The sequence below is a fragment of the Myodes glareolus genome, chromosome 19 (genome assembly GCF_982192425.1).
Source record: "Myodes glareolus chromosome 19, mMyoGla1.1, whole genome shotgun sequence".
Taxonomy (NCBI): domain Eukaryota; kingdom Metazoa; phylum Chordata; class Mammalia; order Rodentia; family Cricetidae; genus Myodes; species Myodes glareolus.
This window is the reverse complement of record NC_142044.1, coordinates 46,580,463-46,601,350: the sequence shown is the minus strand read 5'-3', so window position 1 is coordinate 46,601,350 and position 20,888 is coordinate 46,580,463. Positions and strand designations below refer to the sequence as shown.

The 20,888-nt window shown below is 50.4% G+C and overlaps 1 protein-coding gene and 1 pseudogene across 2 annotated transcripts in view; both read right to left on the bottom strand.

The window, feature by feature from the left end:
• Positions 1–5,242: 5,242 nt before the first annotated feature.
• LOC125407404 (large ribosomal subunit protein uL24 pseudogene) lies at positions 5,243–5,735 on the bottom strand (annotated as a pseudogene).
• Positions 5,736–12,717: 6,982 nt separating this feature from the next.
• Parvb (parvin beta) overlaps positions 12,718–20,888 on the bottom strand; it is a 79,716-nt gene continuing 71,545 nt past the window's right edge. For both annotated transcript variants that reach the window (XM_048444975.3, XM_048444977.3), the window contains exons 11-13: positions 17,252–17,353; positions 13,477–13,549; positions 12,718–13,293 (exon numbers count right to left, since the gene is read on the bottom strand). In XM_048444975.3, the coding sequence (XP_048300932.2) occupies positions 13,217–13,293; positions 13,477–13,549; positions 17,252–17,353 (252 nt within the window). In that variant the 3' untranslated portion in view covers positions 12,718–13,216. The remainder of the gene's footprint in view (positions 13,294–13,476; positions 13,550–17,251; positions 17,354–20,888) is intronic.

Below are 20,888 nucleotides of genomic sequence, written 5' to 3'. Positions count from 1 at the left end.
GGGCAGTTATGACTCCTGAATTCAATAGCACATACACTAGATGCTGTAATTTCTACAGCCAGGAGTTAGACTTATTGCTCTGAGTGAAGAAGAGACCCAGACCTCTAAATCATCAGTTCCAGTGTATGCTGTTATCAGTCGTTCTGGTTGTGGGGTAAAACCACAGCAGCAGCTTGGGCCAGTAGTAATTCTATGTCCTTGGAATATCTTAAATGGAACGCCCTATGCCTGGACCCTAAGCACTGATCAAATGTCTGCTGATGAAGATAATCGCAGGAAGGCAGATCTCTGTGTTTACCTAGGAGAGAAGAATGAAGATCCGGCAGTGGGAAACTGTTTTTACTCATAACTAGGGGGAAACAGTTCTGAACTGTGGGAATTAATCCCCAAATATGTCACATAAAGGGAATTAGCTAAAGAGAAAATCTACAGCAAAAGACAGCCGCTTTATTCACAGAGCAATAACACCAAAATTCCTTGAATCTTGGTTTCAAAACCTTTACCAAAGCTCCTGGCTCTGATAAGCCGCTCGTGAAAAGATGGCTGAGCAATTACTGTACAGTGACACTTACAGTAATCTGTAAGTGTCTTGTAGCAGGGACAATCTGGCTTGTAGCAGGGACACACAGCACAGTGGCTCAGTCGGGAACACTCCTGAGCCCAGCTGGTCTCAGAGCTTGAATCTTCAGGATCTGGCCTGAGTTAGAGAGTTCCATCACGACAGGTGACAAGCTGAGCAGGCAGGAAGCTAGCCACCCTTGCTCTGTGATGCATCGTCACAGAAGTGGTCGGAACAGGTGGGAGGCAGAGGTAAAGTGTGCAAACACACTAAAAGGGACCCACTCAGAGTGGCAGTGTGGCAGCATGGGCACTGTCATTGCTGGTGCCCAGCTGGTGGGAGGGCTGTCCTTGCATGGAACTTACTCTGCAAAGTAGGTATCACTCCATGGTCACCTCCACTCCTCAGGGGAACCCGAGACTCCCGGCTTCCCACTGCCATTCCGACACACCAGTGCAGGACCAGAGCTCATGAAGAAATGGGAGAGCAGCCATGCCCAAGACCCGCATGCCCAGGACAGCACCTCAGTCCCAAATTCAGATTCCATGTTCTGGGTGGCTTCTGAGCCCTCTGAGCCCTGCATCACAGCCCAGAAGTCAGTGTTGTGTAGTGCAGTTAGCACACTCAAATGTGGAAACCAGAGTGTGCTCCATGGTTCCATGAAGGAAACACAGCACCAGATTGCGGGGGTGGGGGGACTAGAAAAGATTACTCTGTACCCAGTTCAGTCATGGGGGGAGGAGCTCTGGAGGCCAGACAGGAAGCGATCAATGCATACTGAACCCAGAAAGAGACAGTCACTAGGGAAAGGGTGAGAGAGGGGCGTGGCCACGAGTAATGACTGGTAGGGTACAAGGAGAGGAATATACCCCAATACCCATGACAGGGCCTAGTGAGAGGAGTATACCCCAACACCCATGACAGGGCCCAGCGAGAGGAGTATACCCCAACACCCATGGCAGGGCCCAGCGAAAGGAGTATACCCCCAACCCATGACAGGGCCCAGCGAGAGGAATATACCCCCCAACATCCATGACACACACCTCCCTGGCCACAGGCCCTCCCACAGTAGATACTGCCAGAAGCCAGGGCCAAGGAAAGCCCAGCAATGGCATCCACTGAAGTCATGACACAAAGCAGAATAGGTATTACCGCTTCCTACCCTGGCAGCTTGTGTCCCAGGCTAACTCTGTAGTGGGTACCGCTCGCCACCAGGAGCCACCTGTAGCCTGCCCCTTGGGCCATGCATGGACTTTCTGGGACTGAGTCGGATTCTTAAAGAAATGGGTGATCAGTCTCACTCACGGGCTGTGTAGCTTTAGCGAGAGGCATCTGGGGTTGGTCTCTTGCTTTGGTGGATTTACAAGTATGAGGATCCAGTAGTCCCGAGAGAAAGGAGCCCTGGGAGATTCCCAGAGATGTGGGGACACAAATCCCATGATCACTTGCAGCCAAGGTTGGTTAGGTCCACAGCCTTGACTCAATGGGAGATTCTAAACAAACACTAGCAGGGGGTGTACTCCAACATGGCAGTGAGCTTGCTCTTGGTGGCCCCTGGAGAGCCTCACACACGAAAATAACCTGCCCTGCCTGGGAAGTCCCAGCAGCCATCTGAGATGTCTGTCCTATTGGGAATGGCATTCTCCTCCGCTCCAGGCTCTACCCCCAGGCTCTACACATTTGCCATAGGAGCCATTCATTTCTGGGAGTTGATGGGCCATAGAGGCTCAACCCAACAGCCTCCCCTTTCCGGTATGGTTTTGAATAGGTTGGACAAGGCTGGGCTGGATTGGGTGGCCCTGACGGGCTCTCTCCATGTCTGTAGCCAGCTGACAGTTGGTTATCTCTGACAGCTTCTCTCCCAGACTCCTGTGAAGCAGGGTTTCTGGCTGTTGACTGTACGACTCCCACTCACAGCAGGGGAAACAGGGCCCAAACACTTGGCAAATCTCTTTCGGTTTCACTTTTACTATTGTCCCTTTGGCCAAAGCGAGCCACACAGCCAATGCAAGAGGCAGCACAGGAAGGTGTTACCCAAGGGCAAGGATAAAGGGGAGGGAGGAATTATGCCAGCATGTCTACCAACCAACATGTGGGCGCTGTGCTTGGATGCCCAGTCAGGGCCGTTCTCAGCAGGGTCTAGCCCAGGGCCCTCAGGCTGTGGACCATTGATCCAGCCCTGAAAGAGATGGCCACCCACTGCTCAACCAACAGCAGAGAAATCCAAACCAGTTCAGCAGCCCTGAGTGCAGCTGCTGTGACAGAGGGTCACAGCCAAAGCCAATCCTAGGCCTGGGTCCACAGAATGGCTTGCTCCCCTGTGGTGGGGGGGAGGTGGGGTAGGAGCAGGATTAAGCATTTGTTTAAAAGGCCAAACCAGTACCTTGATCTCCCAATCTTTGCCAAATTGAAAAGGCAAAAGGCGAAGCTGACGCTTTGAGGGTGCATCTCCTGCCTCTACAGACACATGTGGCAAGGGACTCTCACCAGTAAGGCTTTCAGGGGCTTTAGCTGCTTCCGTGTGATCTTACCAGAGCTCAGCTCCTCACCGGCAGCTCTAAGCCAGCAAGTGGGACTCTTGATCTAAATCAGGCAAGAGAAGGCCGGAGCTCTTGCGGGACTGGGCAAGCAAGACACTCTCATGCCCGGAGGTTGCCGCAGAGATGGCCTCATCCAAGGGACAACCAGCTCTTCCCTTTGATGGCCGCCATTAAGTCAGCAGAAGCCAGTGGGCCAGTCAGAGCAAGTAAGCTTCCCATACGTGGATTATAGTATGCCGATGTATGGCTCCCAGGCCAGACACTGTTCAAGTTCATCTTTGTCACCTCTGACTGTCCTTCCAGCGTGCCCTGAACATTCTGTTTCTTTCTATGTATCTGTGGCACAGCCACAGTGAGCGGCCCTGTTCTAGATGCCCTGTGAGGACACCTGTATGCTGGTCCAGGGACTTGCTGCCCCACGGCCTTCTGGGAAATCTATCTACTTGTCTGGAAATCTAAGAATGACCCCTCCTAAATAAAACTGCACAGGCTGAATCTTCCTTCTCTTCCAGCTAGGGAGGAGGCCCTGTGCTTGGTGATGGTAGCTCTTTGGACGTCAATGCCATATATGCCATGTCTGGGCCTCAGCGCTCAGGAGGCTGCCTACTGGGGACAGATTCAGAAGATCTGCCCCTGGTCAGAGCAGCACTGTCCACAGGTCAGTCTCCCGGCTCTTCTGAGCCAGCCAGGCCATGAAGGGTCCATGTGTGCAAAGTGAACCAGGATGATGGACGGACAGCGGGCAGTGGGGATGTCTCAGTCCTGGCTTCAGAGCTGTGGGGTGCAGTAATGTCCAGTGATGTCATGACCCCTCTGTTGAGAACTCACCCCGCCCCCCGGCCCAGATTGCCACCAGTTCCCGTATGGGCTAAAGCCTGAACAGGCTGTGGTTTAATTGTGTCCCCCACCAAAAGCTCATGTGTTCCTGATACCTTGACACATGCTAAGGGTGTTTCGATACAGAGCTTAAGGGATGAGATGAGGTTCTGAAGGTGGGATTCCCAGGCGTGGCTTTGTAGGAGAAAGGGTGACCTAAGCTTGCACGATTACTTTGTGCTCTGTCCCGTTGTCCTGGGAGGTTCCTAAATAGACGTCAACACCGCTGGAGAGCTCACTCCCCAGCCTCTAGAACTATGAGTCGAACACTCCTCTGTGCTCTGTAAATTACCGTCTTGGATGTCCTGTCATAGCAACAGGAAGCAAAACTAAGACAGGACCCCAGGCCACCATCGACTGTGAGTTGCTTACCAGACACTGGATGTCATTTGATAGCTCAGTCTACAAAACCAGTGAGCCAAAAATGTCCCATGGCCAATGGGAAGAGAGACACAAGGGGCCAGACTCCGGCGGGCCCTAGTCACATATGTGGAGCTCATGAGCAGGTGACTGGTACGGCCTCTCCCTGGGATCCTTCTGAGGACTCATGGGAAATTCCCAGCATCTAATCACAGAAGAAGAAGAAGAAGAGGAGGAGGAGGAGGAGGAGGAGGAAGCAGGAGGAGGAGGAGGAGGAGGAGGAGGAGGAGGAGGAGGAGGAGGAAGCTTGACTAGTAGGTGGCCTTCAATTGTGACAGCGGGAAGCAGGTGAAGTTGCAGAGTGACAGCTTCATTCTGCTCCAACCCTAGATGCGCACTCTTCTCTGCCAGTGGGGAGCCCTTAGCACCCACGAACTACAAAGCTGGGCTTGCGTTTTTCTTCAGACAGCAGCTGGACAGATGTAATAAGATCTGCAGGGCTGATAATGCTGCTACAGTTGTTACTTCCTGAGGAAGACACTTGTACTAAGTTCGTATCACAGAACAGCATCAGGGAAGGCATATACACAGATAAGTGTGCAACACGTGTAAAAGGACAAAAGAGCGATGATGGGCAGATACAGGGGAGTGATAGATAGATGATAAGTGTGCAACTGGAGGTCTCTTTCCCGCCTGCCAGTTCCTGAAGATCCTCTCTGAGGCTTAGTAGTAATTACAAACTGTTTGGCCGATGGCTCAGGCTTCTTACTGGCTAGCTCTACATATACATCAACCCATTTCTAATAATCTGAATATCGCCATGTGCCCCGTGGCTTACTGGTAACGCTCTGACATCTTTTTTTTTTTTTTTTTTTTTTTTTTTTACTCAAGCAGTCTTTAATGAAAACTGTATGAGACGCCCCTACTCCTGCATCTTCTCAATTGTTTCTTCCTTGTATTTGCCCTTCTCCTTTCCTACTTGTCGAGACTTGGCTTTCCTTTCCAGGATCTTCTTGCGGTCTTTGTCCAACTTTAGCCTGGTGATCACCACCTTGCTGGGGTGGATGCCCACGTGGACAGTTGTGCCATTAGCCTTTTCTCGCTGCACCCGTTCAATGTAGATGACGTATTTCTTCCTGTACACTTGGACTACTTTGCCAATCTGCTGGCCTTTGTAGTGTCCCCGGACAACCTGAACTTCGTCATCCTTCTGAATGGACATCGATCGAACATTGTACTTCTGTCTCAGCTCTTTGGAAAGGGGGGAAGACATGATCTTCCTCCGAATGTGAGAAGGTGCATTGAAATGCCGTTTGCGGTTCTTGCTCCGGTCAGAAGTCACAAAGGGATTGAACTTCATTTTGGCGGCTGCGATCCAGCCACGCTCTGACATCTTACTCCTTTGTCAGCTGCTGGCGTCTCCCTGACTTTGCCTTCTTTCTCCCGTATCTCTGTTTGGATTTCTCGTCTGGCTATATACTGTGCTGCCATGGGCCAAAGCAGCTTCTTTATTAACCAATGGTAGTAAAACATATTCACAGCATACAGAGGGGCATCCCACATCAAGGTGGGAGTGAGTAGAAAGGTGGGATGGATGGACAGACAAACAAGCTAGATGGTAGCAGATATGTATAGAGGATATATGGGGGATAGACAGACAGACAGACAGACAGATAGGATGAGTCAAGTCCAAAGGAAACTCCACTTTCCCAAACTTCAAAGACAGTCTCACTATCCAGAAACAAGCTCTACCTGGACTACAGGAGGATTTCTGGAGGTTGGATAAAGAACTTGTGAAGCCGGTTCCCCTCTACCAAGAGGGGTCATTCATTTCCTTGCCTCTGGCAGAAGGGACACACAGCTACATGAGGTGCCTATCAGCATATCAAAGCGCATGTTGGTATCACAAGCATCTCTCACACATTTCAAAGCCCACCCTAATCCTAGCCCTTCTCACCTCCACCAGCTCACAGGCTCCCTTCCCGGACAGGACACACACACACACACACACACACACACACACACACACACACACACTCCTCTCCTTATGACCCTGCTGTTCTCACTGTTTGCTCTGCTCTGCTCCTGCTCCTCTCCCTGTGCGTTCACTATTCCCTACCCACTGCTATTCTCCCCTCTCTCACAGGTAGTTCTGGTGTCGTCTGCTGACCATGTTCAGTTCTCTCTCTCTCTCTCTGTTCTGAACTCTTCCAGATTCTCTGGCTGTTCTCTCATATCTACAGTAAAAGCCTTCCCCTTAGCCATATCATGAAGTGGTCATGTCATCAGTTTAAACAGATGGTAGGTAGCTAGGCAAGTATGGATGGTAGATAGAGAGTAGACTAATATAGAAAATAGATTATTAATGGATAGAATAGATAGATGATAGATAGATAGATAGATAGATAGATAGATAGATAGATAGATAGATAGATGATACATTACATGGATTGATTGATACATGACAGGGGAATAGATCAGAACTCATTTTTAAATATCAAAAAATAGAGATAGGAAGGAAGAAACAGTACAATGGGTTAAAGCAGTGGCAGGAACAGCAGCATGTACAGGCATCCGGTAAACACGGGGCTTTGTACAATTCTTGTGACTTCTCTGTTAGTTTGATACCATGGAAAGACAGGATGTTAGGAGAGAGAAAAAGATCCTAATACCATCCTTCTCATCAGTACATACTCATGGAGACCTATCCATCGTCTATCCATTGACAGTCTATCTATCATTCATCAATCTCTCATGCAGATAATACCTTTGGATTTGTTTGTTTAGAGGCAGGGTCTCACTCCGTAGCCCAGGTTGCCCTTGAATTCTCTATGCAGCAAAGGCTCCCTTCACTCCTGCTTTTGTCTCTCTAGTGCTGAAGTGAATTACAAGCATTTGGTATCATGTTCCTTCTGATGCTCAGATCACCCCGAGCCCAGGACACCCTGAGCCCAGGTCCCTCTGGCCTACGCCACCATCCCTTGCCTGTTTCCAACTTGTCTTGACACTGTGTTGGGGAGGACTCCAGCTATGCCACCATCCCTTGCCTGTTTCCAACTTGTCTTGACACAGTGTGTAGGAGAGGACTCCAGTGCGTCTGGCAGTACATCAGAGTCCCTAGCCCTTCTGAGAAACATCGCGCAGCGAAGGTGCTGTGTGCTTCAGGCGTGAAGACATGACTCAGAGGCAGCGTGACAAGTGTTCTTGCCTTAGGTGTCAGCTTCTGGGATGAGCCATGTGGCGCGCTGAAATGTAAGGGGATGGGGACCCAACAAGTGTGGGGCTCAGTCCAGTACCTCTCTGGCTGCAGCTCCCTCACCGGGGGCCTGTCTCACGGTTCATCTTATCTATGGTCTTCCCATGTTCCCGCTCCACGTGGCCCTAGCTTGTCTTCCTACACGGGCCATCTGACCACATGTTCTGTGTCCTCACTTCCCGCTGCACCCCGGTACAGGTAGCATGAAGTGTGGCACAGAGTAGCAAACAGATCCTCTGTGTGGTGCCTACACGGGGTTCCCCACACCTTGCCCAGGGCAAAGACTACCCTTGCTGGCGCAGACAATAACGTCCTGAAGCAGAGACAGGGGATCCACACAGTAGCCTTCATCTTCCCAGCTGTCAGACTTGGTCCCAGGACAGCACTGACCCGGCTCTCAGCCTGGGAAGGGTTGCGCGGGTCAGAGCAGGTGGCTCCTTCCTTGTCTGAATTCCCCGTGGTCCCATTCCCCAGACTGGCTACAAAGGAAGGACTGAGGATCTGTACTGAGTGGGCTTTCCTGGGGGCCTGACGACAGACTGTCAGCCCATAGAATGGAATGAGACGTTTTTTGTGAGAGATAAGGACTACAAAGGCCTGAGCTGCCCACGAAACCCTCAGCTCTGGTCCCGCCTCAAAGCTGCCTTTGCGCTCCTACACCGTCTAACCACCGTCTGCGGCGCCTGTCACCCTAATTCCCCAGGAGTCATCCACAGGGTCTCCGGCTTCAGAACTCAGCTCTGAATCTGGCTCTGACCAACCAATCAGAAGATCCATGGAGGGTCACGTGTCATGGCTGGTCTCAAAAAAAAAAAAAAGAGCTAGTGTCAAGTATGTGCTAGCTTGACTTTTTCTTTTTTCTCCAACTTGACACAAGCTAGAATTACCTGAGAAGAGGGAACTCCCCTGAGAAACACTTCCACCAGACTGGCCTGTGGACAAGCCTACCGGACATTTTCTTGATTAATAACTGATGTGGCAGGACTCAATCCACGGTGGGCAGTGTCGCCCATGGGCAGGAGGTCCTGGTTTCTATAGCGAAGCGAGCAAATGAAGAGCAAACCCATAAGCAGCACTCCTCCATGACCTCTGCTTCAGGTCCTGCCTCCAGGTTCCTGCCTTGCTTGAGTTCCTAGGAGCTCTGCCTTCCCTCAGTGAAGGACTACCATGGGGAACTGTAAACCGAAATTAACCCGTTCTTCTCCAAGTTGGTTCTGGTTGTAGTGTTTATCACAACAATAGAAAGTATAACCTTCCCTCCACCACATACACACACACACACACACACACACACACCCCGCACACACACATACACAAACACCACACATACACCACACACACCACACACATATAGCAGAGGGTGTGACCTGGAACTCCTGATCCCGCTGGTGCTGAGATTATAGACATATCTCACCACATGTGGTCATATAGCACTGGGGGTGGAGCCTAGCACAATGTAGCCTGTTCTGTTCTTGAGTTCAAGGTACTCCTCCTGCCTCACTTCCCAACAAGGGCCTGAGAACTCTATCAACTGTGCTGTGTGGTCCCAGTTGCTAAGGGGAAAGGTTTTTTGGTTTTTTTTTTCATCAATAGTAACAGAAAAATCCTGTACAACAAAAAAAGTTGAGATGGACTACCCCAGGAGCTGACTATTTACCTCAGGGTGTCCCAGACTGAGCACAGTAACATGTGGGGACACTAATCCTTTGTTGTCCCGTGAGCTGTAGGGTGTCGGTAGTAAGCCAAGCCTCCACAACAGGCCAGTAGCTCATCCTTCCCAGCTGTGACCACCAATCCACTTCCAGACATTACAACACATTGCCCGAGGGACATGCTATTGAAGATGGCTAATTTCTGTCCCTCAGAACTGGGAGGCTCAGGCAAATTAAGCCACCAGCAGTCACTGAAGAAACAAAGCTGGGCTGGAGCCCAAGAGTCCATCCAAAGCCTGAATCCTTCCCAGCCAGAGTTTTTAATTTTTAGCTAATAATAATAATAATAATAATAAATAACTATGTGTGTGTACACATGTATTTTTGTTGTGCATGGGGGTACACATGGCATGTATGTAGTGGTCCGAGGACAACCTTGGGGGTCAGGTCTCACCTTCTACCTCCTTTGAAGCAGGGTCCCTTTGCTGTTCCCTCCTGTGCTCACCAGAGTAGCTCACCAGAGTAGTTTCTATCTCTACTTCTCATCTTATAGGAGGTCTGGGATTATGCACACCCAGTGACACACCCATCACATAAAGCTAGAGATTCAAACTCAGGTCTTCCCGATTACATAGTAAGCACCTTACCCATTGAGCCATCTTGAACCCCAGTCTATTTAAATAGCATCACTGACTTGCTATCTAGGTCAGATAGGCATTTGGGGGGTAGTAAAACTGTTTTGAGACAAGGTCTCACTTGATAGTCCAGGCTACCCTGGAATTATGTAGCCCAGGCTGGCCTTGAACTCTTGGCTTCCCAATAAGCATCACTCTGTAGAGAAAAATCCGCCCAAGGAACGGGATCCTTCAGGAAAGGGGGTACGGAATGCCAAAGGTCGCCATCACGGGCTGGCTTTGACTTCCACTTCTTTCATGGAGAGAACAGGGAAGCCCATCCCCCAACCCTTCTGCTCCTCACGAGCATCTTCCTTGAGCTTGTGCCTGGTATCAAGCAGGCATCAAAAGGGAGAGTTCAAGTCAGCCTGGCAATGTGAAATGATTCTCCCTGCCCAGAGCCCGGCAAGGAGAACGGACATGGAATGTGTGAGAAGCAGCCCCGCGAAGAGCCAGAGGCCAGCTGGTGCATCCGAGCTCATTGCCAGAGTAAGTCAGAGCACGCTGTGACACCCCTAGCTTTGTCTCCCGCCTGAATGTCTGGCACAGGAAGCCATGAGTTTGAGCTGTCGCAAGCACGCTGTCCCTGCTGTCTGCCAGGAGGGTCTGATCAAAGCACAGCCGGGGGTTTAGTGGTTTTTATTTAATATCCAGAAATCCAGAGGACACTTTGCTTCGAACAATTAAAAAAACAATAAAGCGCAGCAGCATAGAGGGGGAGCGGATTCGACTGTTTGAAAGTAAGATCCCGTTTCGTCAAGCCGGTGAGGACGCAGGGGCCCTGGGCCCAGGCCTTGCACAACTGAACAGAAGGGGAACAAGAGTTGCCTGTGCAGGTCCACCCAAGTCAGCAGGACTCGGGGGAGAGCGTGCAAATCCGTGTAGGACAGGGGGGAGCAATCCCAGAGCTGGCCTGCAGACCTGCGGGAGGAGGAGGCACAGACCTGCCAGACCCTTCCTTGTGACTTTGTGTGGAACATGACAGACGATGGCATTTCTACCAGTTTTGGTGGCCAGACCTCTCTTCAAATAAATATAATGAGAGACTGTAGATCCAAGCAGTGGAATGTTCCAGAACTTCCTTGAATTGACAACTCAAAAAGAAGTATTTACATTCCAGGGTGCCCCCAGTGAGAGTCATGGGAAAATTGAGGAAGGGGTCATTAATTACCAGAGGGTATGGATGGGGACAGTCCTCCCTAAATTAATGGGGCAACAACTGGCTATTTGTGAGGGAAGCCTTGCCCTACACAGGGGGCCCTGAAGTTGGCCTAGGAACCTTGGTTCTCAGTCCTCTGTCCAGGTTGAGGGATGAGTGCCTGCTCCACAGAGCAAAGAGAGCAAAGCCATTAGGTAGCCCTTCACTGGTATTTCAGAACCACTTCTATGCTCAGCCAATGGGGAAGGTCATGCCTTCATGGGACCCTGACTTCGTCAGTTCTCCTGCAGGGGAAAGAAGCCCACTTGGATTCCAAGTGAGACATGTGTCCTCCAGATAGGGATGCTCAGGAAACCACCACCCTTCCCAGACCAGCCCTCCCCCACCCCCTCAGCACTATAGGTCTCTGCAAACCCTTCACATCAAGGCTCCCTGCCCCGGGGATGTGAGACACCCTTGCCAAGACCACCTGTGAGCTGGGCAAGATGGACCCAGCAGCTCCCAGATGCTGCTGTGGTTCTGTGCAAGGAGGGAAGGCAGCACAGAACATTCCGATCCTGGCTATTTTGTCAGTGTGGCTCTTTAATGTCACCGCATCCCACAGGGAGACACGGTAATGCCGTTTTAATTATCTCTTTCCCCTGCTGGGAAGCCACCTCCATCGGAGCGGACTATTCCAAGCCCATCCCCAGCTTAGCAACAGCCGAAACAAGGGACGATATTAAACTGTTTGCTGGAACTACACGGTCGGCATTCTGTTGAGTATCAACACCTCACTCCATAGCCCCGGTCTGCGGCAAAGTGGGAATCAGAAGAGGGAGGTTCACCGTAGCTGCCGTGAACGCTTAAGGCTCAAGGAAGAGGGTGGTGGTTCAGAAGGCTGGAGGTAGGAGGAACTTGAGAGGGGGTGAACCACAGAAGTAGGGTTCCTGAGACAAGAAGCCAGTCAGCCATGGCATCCCCACTTCTCTAGAGTCAAGGAGTATGAGTGGGGACGGCTTGTGGGAACAGCAGCGTTTTCTTTTATAGGACGTGCTGCAGGGGATACCAGTAGTGTTCTTGGAAGGACGTGGACATTTCATACGCCCAGCTCAGACAAGCCCCACAAACCTGCCGTGTCCGAGGGAGGTTTCCCTGGAGACAGGGACCTTACAGCTGTCATGGGGCAGTGAGGCCATACAGGGGATGGGATTTCTATCAGAACTAGGAGGAGGCTAATGCAGGGAAAGTCAGAGAGGAGCGGTGAAACCGAAGCCTCAGAAACCAGCCCAGCCAGCACCTCCACCACCTTCTTCCAGCCTCCAGAGCTGCCAGATGTACGCCTCTGTCATCCTGGCGGCCGGTAGCCTGTGGTGAGGCAGGCCTAGTAATAGATACCCACCCCCTTGTAAAATCTCTAAAAATGTGTCCATTCCCTAACAGGGCCTCAGAGACGCAAGGTTCCGGCTCCAGGCCGGCTCAAGCTGCACATTCAGAGCTAGAAGACACCCAGATAGGCTCTGTGTAGCTTCCCTGGGGGCCCGAGGCATTCTGGGTCCTGAGAGTTTATGTAAAAGGTCAGTCAAGACCAGTAAACCGCAAAACGGATGTGGGGGGTTGGGGGAGACACACGTCACAAGTCTAAGGCTTCTGAGACAGGAGTGAAAAACTGCAAGGATCTTTTTACTAAGACAGGACCCCGCTTCCAGGGAGAGCCCAGCCCAGGGGATTCCTGAGGACAAGTGGGGCGGAGTCCCCGGAGCAAGGGCTGCTGTGCTCCTGCCAGCAGTAATTGCCCTGTGGGTTGCAGCAACAGGTGGACAGCCCTCTCCAGCTGAGGACTAGGCTGGGGCTTCGTTCTTTTTTTTTTTTCATCTCTTGATGGCAGCAGAGAAAAAAAGGAAGTGAGGCCTCAAACCTGAGAGGGTGTTTTAAGCACCAAGTTCTCAAAGGCCTAACCAGTTGGCTAGGGAACCACAGAGGAAAGGGGATTAAAAACAACAACCGAACCAGGCAGGGAGCAGAGAGGAGGGACATTACACAGCTGGGATGGGAAGCCTGAGGCCTCCCTGGGGAAGCATCTCCTGGGGAAGCAGGGGCTGTGGATGGACACGCCCATTTTCCTTGCCTAGAAATTGCCCTGGAAGGATCAGCCGCTGGGTCACTCCACGTCCTTGTACTTGGTGAACAGAGTGTAAAGGACCCGCAGAGTGGATTTGAGGTCCAAGTTCACCACATCTGCAGAAGGAAACAGACAGACAGTTGGCCGAAGAGGACAGACTTCCAAGAGCTGGAAGCTGCGTTGCCACACGTGCAGCGGGGGAAAAAAACGTCTGCTGCCCATGGACACACAGGTTGCCTGGGGCCCTGGCCCCTGCTGTCCCTCTCTTTGTGCTCTGAGCTGCTCAGGTGGGGTGTTACCTTCAGGGCGGGCCTTGGGCTTCTTGAGTCCTCCATCCAGCATCAGTTCAAAGGCAAAGGCCACATTGTGCACCTGCCGGAGACAAGGCAGCAACAGGGTCAGTGACGGTGAGGTCCATGTCCCCACACCTGACCACATCCACACATTCCTTCCTTCCGTGTGGAGAGACTGACTGCTTCCCTCTGTACAAGGTCCACCAGGACACAGGACAGGACACAGGGACAGCACACACAGTGCGTTCACTAAGGGTAACTATAGTTCCTGTTCCCCTGGTCACGGATCTGGGTTTGGGGAAGGGAAGGATGCCAGCTTCTAGCCTGCCCTCCTTCCCCAGGGCTGATAGCCAAGGGCCCTCTCTGAGCCAGAATCTATCACCTGATGAGAAATGACAGCTTGAGAAATTGAGGCTTGGGGCAGACAAGTCCCTTGCAAAGGTCTCATCTCTGGACAGTCCTCTGAACACAGGGCCGCTGCTTGCTGTCAGATAACTAAGGAGCTGGGCATCCATAGAGGTCTGACTGTGTCTCTGTGGGATGATAACGCTGTTCCTGAGGCAATCGGGAACCCTGTTGAAATTGAGGTTGGCCTAAGGGTCAGTGTGGAGATCCCTGGTTCCAGGCCTGACCACCTGCCCGCCCACCCTGCCCTTCCCTGCCCGCCCAACTGAACCCTATTGAGACTTCCATTGTGCTAATGACGACTCCCACTCAGAGCCTCTCTGTGATGTTTAACGTGTATAGAAGTCAAGACCAGCCAAATCATGTGCAGCTTCTACCTGCCCTGAACAGAGGAGGGTGGGAAGATAGACCACCAAACCAGCAAGGGCACAGACACCAGCTGGGCAGGCTTGACGGCTCACAGTGACCAACTGTCTCTCCAATAGTAGCACTGTCTGTCACTCCACTGTAGGTGAGCAAGGAATGCCAGCGATAATCTCCCTGACAATGTCAATCATGAATTAACAGAAGGCGGGAACCTCAGGGTCTGAGCTGCCGGTCTTGTGGCTCCCCCTCCCCCACCCCAGTGCTGGAGAGTGAGCTCAGTGTTTGGTTTCCTGCGCACTAGGCACATGCTCCATCGATGAGTTATTCTTCAGCTTAATGTTGGTTGTTTTTGCTTTTCTGAGACAGTCTGATTTAGCCCAGACTGGTCTCAAACTAAGCTATAGGAAGATAACTTTGAACTTCTAACCTTCTGCCCCCACCTCTCAAGCGCTGGGATTACAGATGTTTGTTATTGTGCCTGTTGATACAATGCCAGGGATCGAACCCCAGGACCTGTTGTTATGTTAGGCAGGTACTCCACAAACTGAGCCACATCCCCAGACTAATGTCTTTGATTAAAAATGCAGGCTGCTGCTTTACTTGAGAGTGCACCTTCTGGTACATATCCTACTCTGCTTGCTGGATCTCTGCCGCCTTCAGCACTTTTGAGATGTCAGCAAGATGCCTGGGACCAAAGCAAAGGACCCTCAATTTTAGGCCACAGAGCTGATCAGAGACACTGCCTGCCCCAATGCAGAGCATGGCCCTCACAGCCATGAGGAATAGGAGACAAATACAGGGGTCAAGGATCACAGAGGTGATGACCACCCCTAGGAGGAAGAGGTCAGATTCTATGTGTGTGTGTGTGTGTGTAGATATATGTAAATATATGCAAATAATAAAGGGACCCAACTCTCATACCTCCCTGAGGACAGGGCCCCAGATGCCTGCAGAGTCACACACCCCAACCTCCTGTCTCCCTAGAGAATGGGCAGACCCTCTGGATGTGTGCTCATCACCAGAGGCATCCTTGAAGCCTTCTAGGCCAGGGCAGTGGCTAGCATAGATGTCAATCCTGGTTACAAAGGGAAAAAGCCAGGCTGAGGAACGCGGCTTCTCTCATATTTATACAAAGTCTTGTTTAGACAAAGACCCAGTTCTACTGGTTATCCACGGCTCTCACCAGCCTTCTGATTAGTTTAAACAAAGACAAGATTTCCCAGAGACAATACAACCACACAGGGGTCTGACTATGCAAGAACCCATTCACCAGACACTCTGACCTCTGATCTCTACAACTACATCAGGCTCCATGATCCTGGTGAGCTCTGAACCATTCACTGCTCACTGCACTCGCTCTCTCTCCATCCCCAGCGTGGACTCCAACATGCCAAGACCTCTCTAATCTGCCCAGTTCTATCTCTGCAGGCACGATAGGAACGGCATTTGGCCATGAGCAGACAGACTGCTCGGTGCCAGGAACCAGCAGATTGATAAACACTGGCCTGTCCCTCTGCTGCTACCCTGACTCCCACTGCAGCTGCCACCGTCTGCCCCGTGCCTCATGGGCCTCACACTTTGGAAAAATAAAGTGGCAGGTGCCATGAGTCCCGAGAAGCCCAGCCTGGCCTCTGCCAAGCCCGCAGAAGTGCAACACTAACTCTTTAGTTGCAGACCTAACTGCAGGGAACCCGGGAAGGACAGACAGCACAGAATGAGCAGAGACAGGAGCACATGTGCTGTGGGGTCCATCCAGAGGGTCCTACAAGGGGAATTTTCTGGGAAACCAAGCACAGCAATAAAGTATACATACATACACACTGCCCCACCACATACACAAATATACTTACATACACATGTATGCTCATATACATACAAACACATACATACACATACATATTTAAATCCACAAGGCATACATGAGGACACATACACACATACATGTGTACATAAACATAGGCATGTATATTTATATAAATGAATACACATACATATACAGGCACATACACATACACACAAACAGAGACATATACATGTACACACACCACACACACACACACACACACACGCACACACACACATATATATATACACTGACGTACACACAGAGAGACATATACATACATGGCCACACACAGTCATGTGTGTATACACACCAAGAGACCTCCATGTACACATATGTAGACATAGACATACTCATGCATACAGACACAGACACACACATACACACGTGTGTGCGCATGCGCACTCATCTTCAGATGACACAAACCGCAGATGGACAATGTCGGGGAACTGCAGCATACTAAACAAGCATCCTCCACCGTCGCTCCCTAACAATATAGAAAGCAGCTACTTTGCATAGCATTTGCATTGCATTAAGTATTATAAACCACCAGACAGGATTTAACATCCACAGGAGGAAGTGCGTAGGCTCCGTGCTTTATACGACATTTCACATGTGGGCCATGAACATCTGCAGGCTTTGGTACCCAAGGGGCCCTGGAACCTGTCCCTAGCAGATTCAGAAAGACAATTGCAAATATTTGGAAAAAAGCCCTATTGTGGCAGGAAGAAAAATAGAAGCAAATCGACACAGCCAAGAGCGTGAAGCAAGAGACATATGCAGGCACATGCCACAGAGCCACACATGTGTCACCCAGGAACCTAACATTTGGAGGCTTTCAAAACAGGGACGCCCAGAGGGCTGTGTGCGGCATTTGACCAGAGTCATAAAAACAAGCAAACATACAAATAAAAAACAAAACAAAAAACCCAAGCCTGTGGGAAAGACTTGGAGAGATGACAGAATAAACCCGGATGTACTGCGTGACACAAAGGAGTTTTCTATTCTGTCTTCAGGGAGCTATAGCAGACTGAACCCCATGTGTTGTGTAGCTTCACATTCTAAAGGACACTGTAGGGTTGCGGTCAGTCAGTCGCATCGGGGGACATTCCTCTGTCTAGTTCAGTGAGCATGGCTAGGACCATTCTCAGGAGACAAGGCACCTACCTTCTGGTCGAAGCTGTCGGGAGTCAGGTAGAAGTTGTGGAGGGGGACGAAGTAGTCCTCAAGGAGGCCCAGAAGCAGAACCAGGTACACGCCATCTGCAAACTTCAGAGAAAACTCAGTGACAATTCTGGGGCGTGTGTGGGGTGGACAGACACCCTGCATGTGTGTAGGAAGGAGTGGGAATGCCCACAAACTGCAATGCCCACCCCAAGACCCGGTCCTCACTCAGCACTCCCACCCTGCACTGAGAACTCTCAGCAGAGCTCAAGGGAAGAGGCCCATGCCCTAGTCACCCACAGGAGGGAACCAGGGGCTCCGAAGAAAGGGTTCTCACACTCCTGACACCCATACTCCTCCCTGAGCAAGTCAGGAAGGGGCAACAGCTGCTTTGCAATGGTAGCAATGGGCCCCTGAGATAGAGAATACAAAATTTCCCAACTTAACCAGTTTTAAACAATTTGAATCTTTAGAGTTATTTTAATGTATGAGTGTTTTGCCCGCATGTATGTATGTGCACCATGTATGTGCCTGGTGCCCATGGAGGTCAGAAGAAGATATCAGATCCCCTGGGACTGGAGTTATAGCTGTGAGCTGCTATGTGGGTGCTAGGAATTAGACTCGGGTCCTCAAGAGGAACAAGTGCTCTGATCTATCGCTTCAGCCCTTACATTTTTAGTATGTGTGTGCACACATGTACCACAGTGCACATGTGGCGTTCAGAGGACAAGTCTCCTCCCACCATGTGGGTCCTAGGAGTTGACCTCAGGTCATTGCCTTAACCTGGTGATGGGCCACCTCACCAGCCCCCATCTTTGCTGCTTTCAGGTGTTCCAGTAGTGTGAAGAGCATCCATACTGCCGTGCACTGCCACCACCAGACATCGCCATTAAACACTGACTGCCAAGGAACCCCCGCACTCCTTCCACTGTTATTGTCGTTATTGTTATTGTTTTTTTTATTACTGATTACTTTATCTTTAGATAATGTATCCCAGGCTGGCCTCAAATGCAAAATGATCCTCCTGCTCCAGCTTTCTGCATGCTAGCATTAGGGATTTGGTTTTGGGTTTGTTTTATAGGGGTTGTTTGTTTGTTTTCTGCGTGTGAGAGAGAGTGTGTGTGTATGTGTGTGTTATATTGTATTGTGTGTGTATGCATACACCTACAGGCAAGCATGCAGAGGTCAGAGGGCATCAAGTGTCCTCCTATATTGCTCTCAATTTTATTCCCTTGAGGCAGGGTTTCACACTGAGCCTGGAGCTCACCATTTTCTGCTAGTTTGGCTGACCAGGGAGCCCTACAGATCCTCCTCTCTGGCCCCCCACGGCACTGGGGTTACAGGTGCACATGACCACACCTGGAACTTTTTCCTGGGTGGGGAGGACTTGAACTCAGGTCTTCATATTTGTATAGCATGTGCTCTGGCTCATTGAGCCTGCCCCCCAACCTCAGCCAGTTTTTTAAAAACAGGTTCTCACTCTAGCCTCACCTGCCCTATAATTTTCAGCCATTGTCCTGCCTCAGCTTCCCAAGTATTGATATGAGGAACATATACCATCAGTCCCCATATCCTTTCTACCTCTGTTGACTTTTTTGTTGACTAACCATTTTAATGTGGCTCTCGGTACACTTTCACCACTCAGACAGCTGGCAGCATCACTACTGGGCAAGTAATATTCAGATCTCCTGAATTTGACTCTATTTTTTATTTTTAGATTTATGTCGTGTATGAGTGTTTTACCTGCAATTCTGTGTATGTATGTATGTATGCATGCATGTATGTATGTATAAATGTATGCATGCATATATGTACAAGCACAATGTGCATGCCCATTGTCAATGGAAGTCAGAAGAGGGCACTGATCCTCTGGAATTGGAGTTAAAAATGTTTGTGAGCCACTGTGTGGGTGCTAAGAACCAAACCTGGGTCCTCTACAAGAGCAACAATGCTCTTAACTACTAAGCCACCTCTTCAGCCCCCTTGATTCTCTTTCAATTACATTATTTATTTGGTGAGTGTATAAGTGCATACATGCACATACGTGCCACAGTGTACATGTGGAAGTTAGAGCACAGTCTGTGGGGGGCAGTTCTCTCCCTTAACCATTTGGGTCCTGGGACCAAACTCAGGTTATCAGGCTTGGCAGCAAGGATCTTCATCCTCTGAACCATTTTGCTGGTCCCTGAATTTGGCTCTTTAAAAGCTTATTAAAATACAGAAGGTAGCTTCTGGGGTTACTGGATGTATTTCAACCTCACCACACAGGGCCAGTGAATGGCAGGCACAGCCACAGAATACCTCTACCGTTGGAAGGATCCACCAGTCAGACTTTTAAGATTCCCAGGCAGGACTCCTGGAGAGGCAGGAGCAGTTAGGACACCCCAGCGGCCGTCAGTTTCCAGGGACTAGCACCTCCAAATATATAAACGAGAGCATGAAGGGGAGGTACCCCTTTAAAAGCTTAGATCCTTTCAACCCAGTCCTCCACTGTCCTGAGAGTCTTGGAGACTCCCGCCTGACAGCATTTAAATGGAAAAGGGAACATCACAAATATCTGATTTTAAGACCCAGGAGCTTAGGGGGAAATGCTTTTAAGAAGCAAAAAGTCACTTGTGAGTGGGTAACGGGGCCAGTCACCAAGCACAGACTTAATAGGATGGCCAAAGCAGACTTTGCCTAGTTTACACTGTGTGATAGCCAGGAAGAAAAAGAACAATGAGCAAAAATGCAGATTTCCCCTGGTCTTAGATGCTCTGACTGATGGGTCCTGCGGGGCCACATAAGAAGTGGGCTGCCGTGGATGTGGGGCAGCTGCCCACACAGCCGATGCCAGGCCTCACAGCGCAGGCTGCTTTGCTCTTACACCTCCTCGTCCGCCTCCATTTCTAGATGCTAGCCTCAAGGAAACAGAAAGGTCACAAATAACTGCGGCCAGAACACCTGCCACTCAGTACGCTCGTGAGTGGGAAGTGGTCCAATCCCAAGGCTGCTTTCCGCTAGTGCGGCCTCGCACCTGAAGGCACCTGAAGGGAAGGTAATTATTTCAACAGTGCTGTGGAGGGGATCAAGCTCTGCGACTGAGTTGCATCTCCCAGCCTAAGAAGGTTACGGTTAAAAGGCCAGCGCCAGGCATGGCGGTGCATGTCTATAACCTTGGCATTCAGGAGTCTGAGACAGGAGGAACAGCAAAAGTTTAAGGCCAGCCTGATCTACAAAGTGAATCCAAGACCCTGTCTTGAGGAGAGAGGGCGAGAGAGAGAGAGAGAGAGAGAGAGAGAGAGAGAGAGAGAGAGAGAGAGAGAGACAGACAGAGGAGAGACCGAGAGAATGAATATGACTGAAAAGTGAAATAGCTTCAGACAGAGACATCCATCTCTCGCCAAAAGATGCCCAAATGTATTTAGGGAGGGGAAAAAAAACACAACACATTACAAACCAGCTGTCCAGTGTGATCGACTGCTATTAAGGAGAGTGTGTTGTTTTATGCATGAACACTTTGAAAGAAACCCAGGCAGAGTTGGGGGAGGGGTGGGCAGTAGGGACTGAGAGACACAGCTTTTCACATTAGCTTCCCAGGCTTCAGGAAATCGAAAGTGTCACGCAGCAAGTGCCTCATGAGCAAACAGCTAAGGATAAG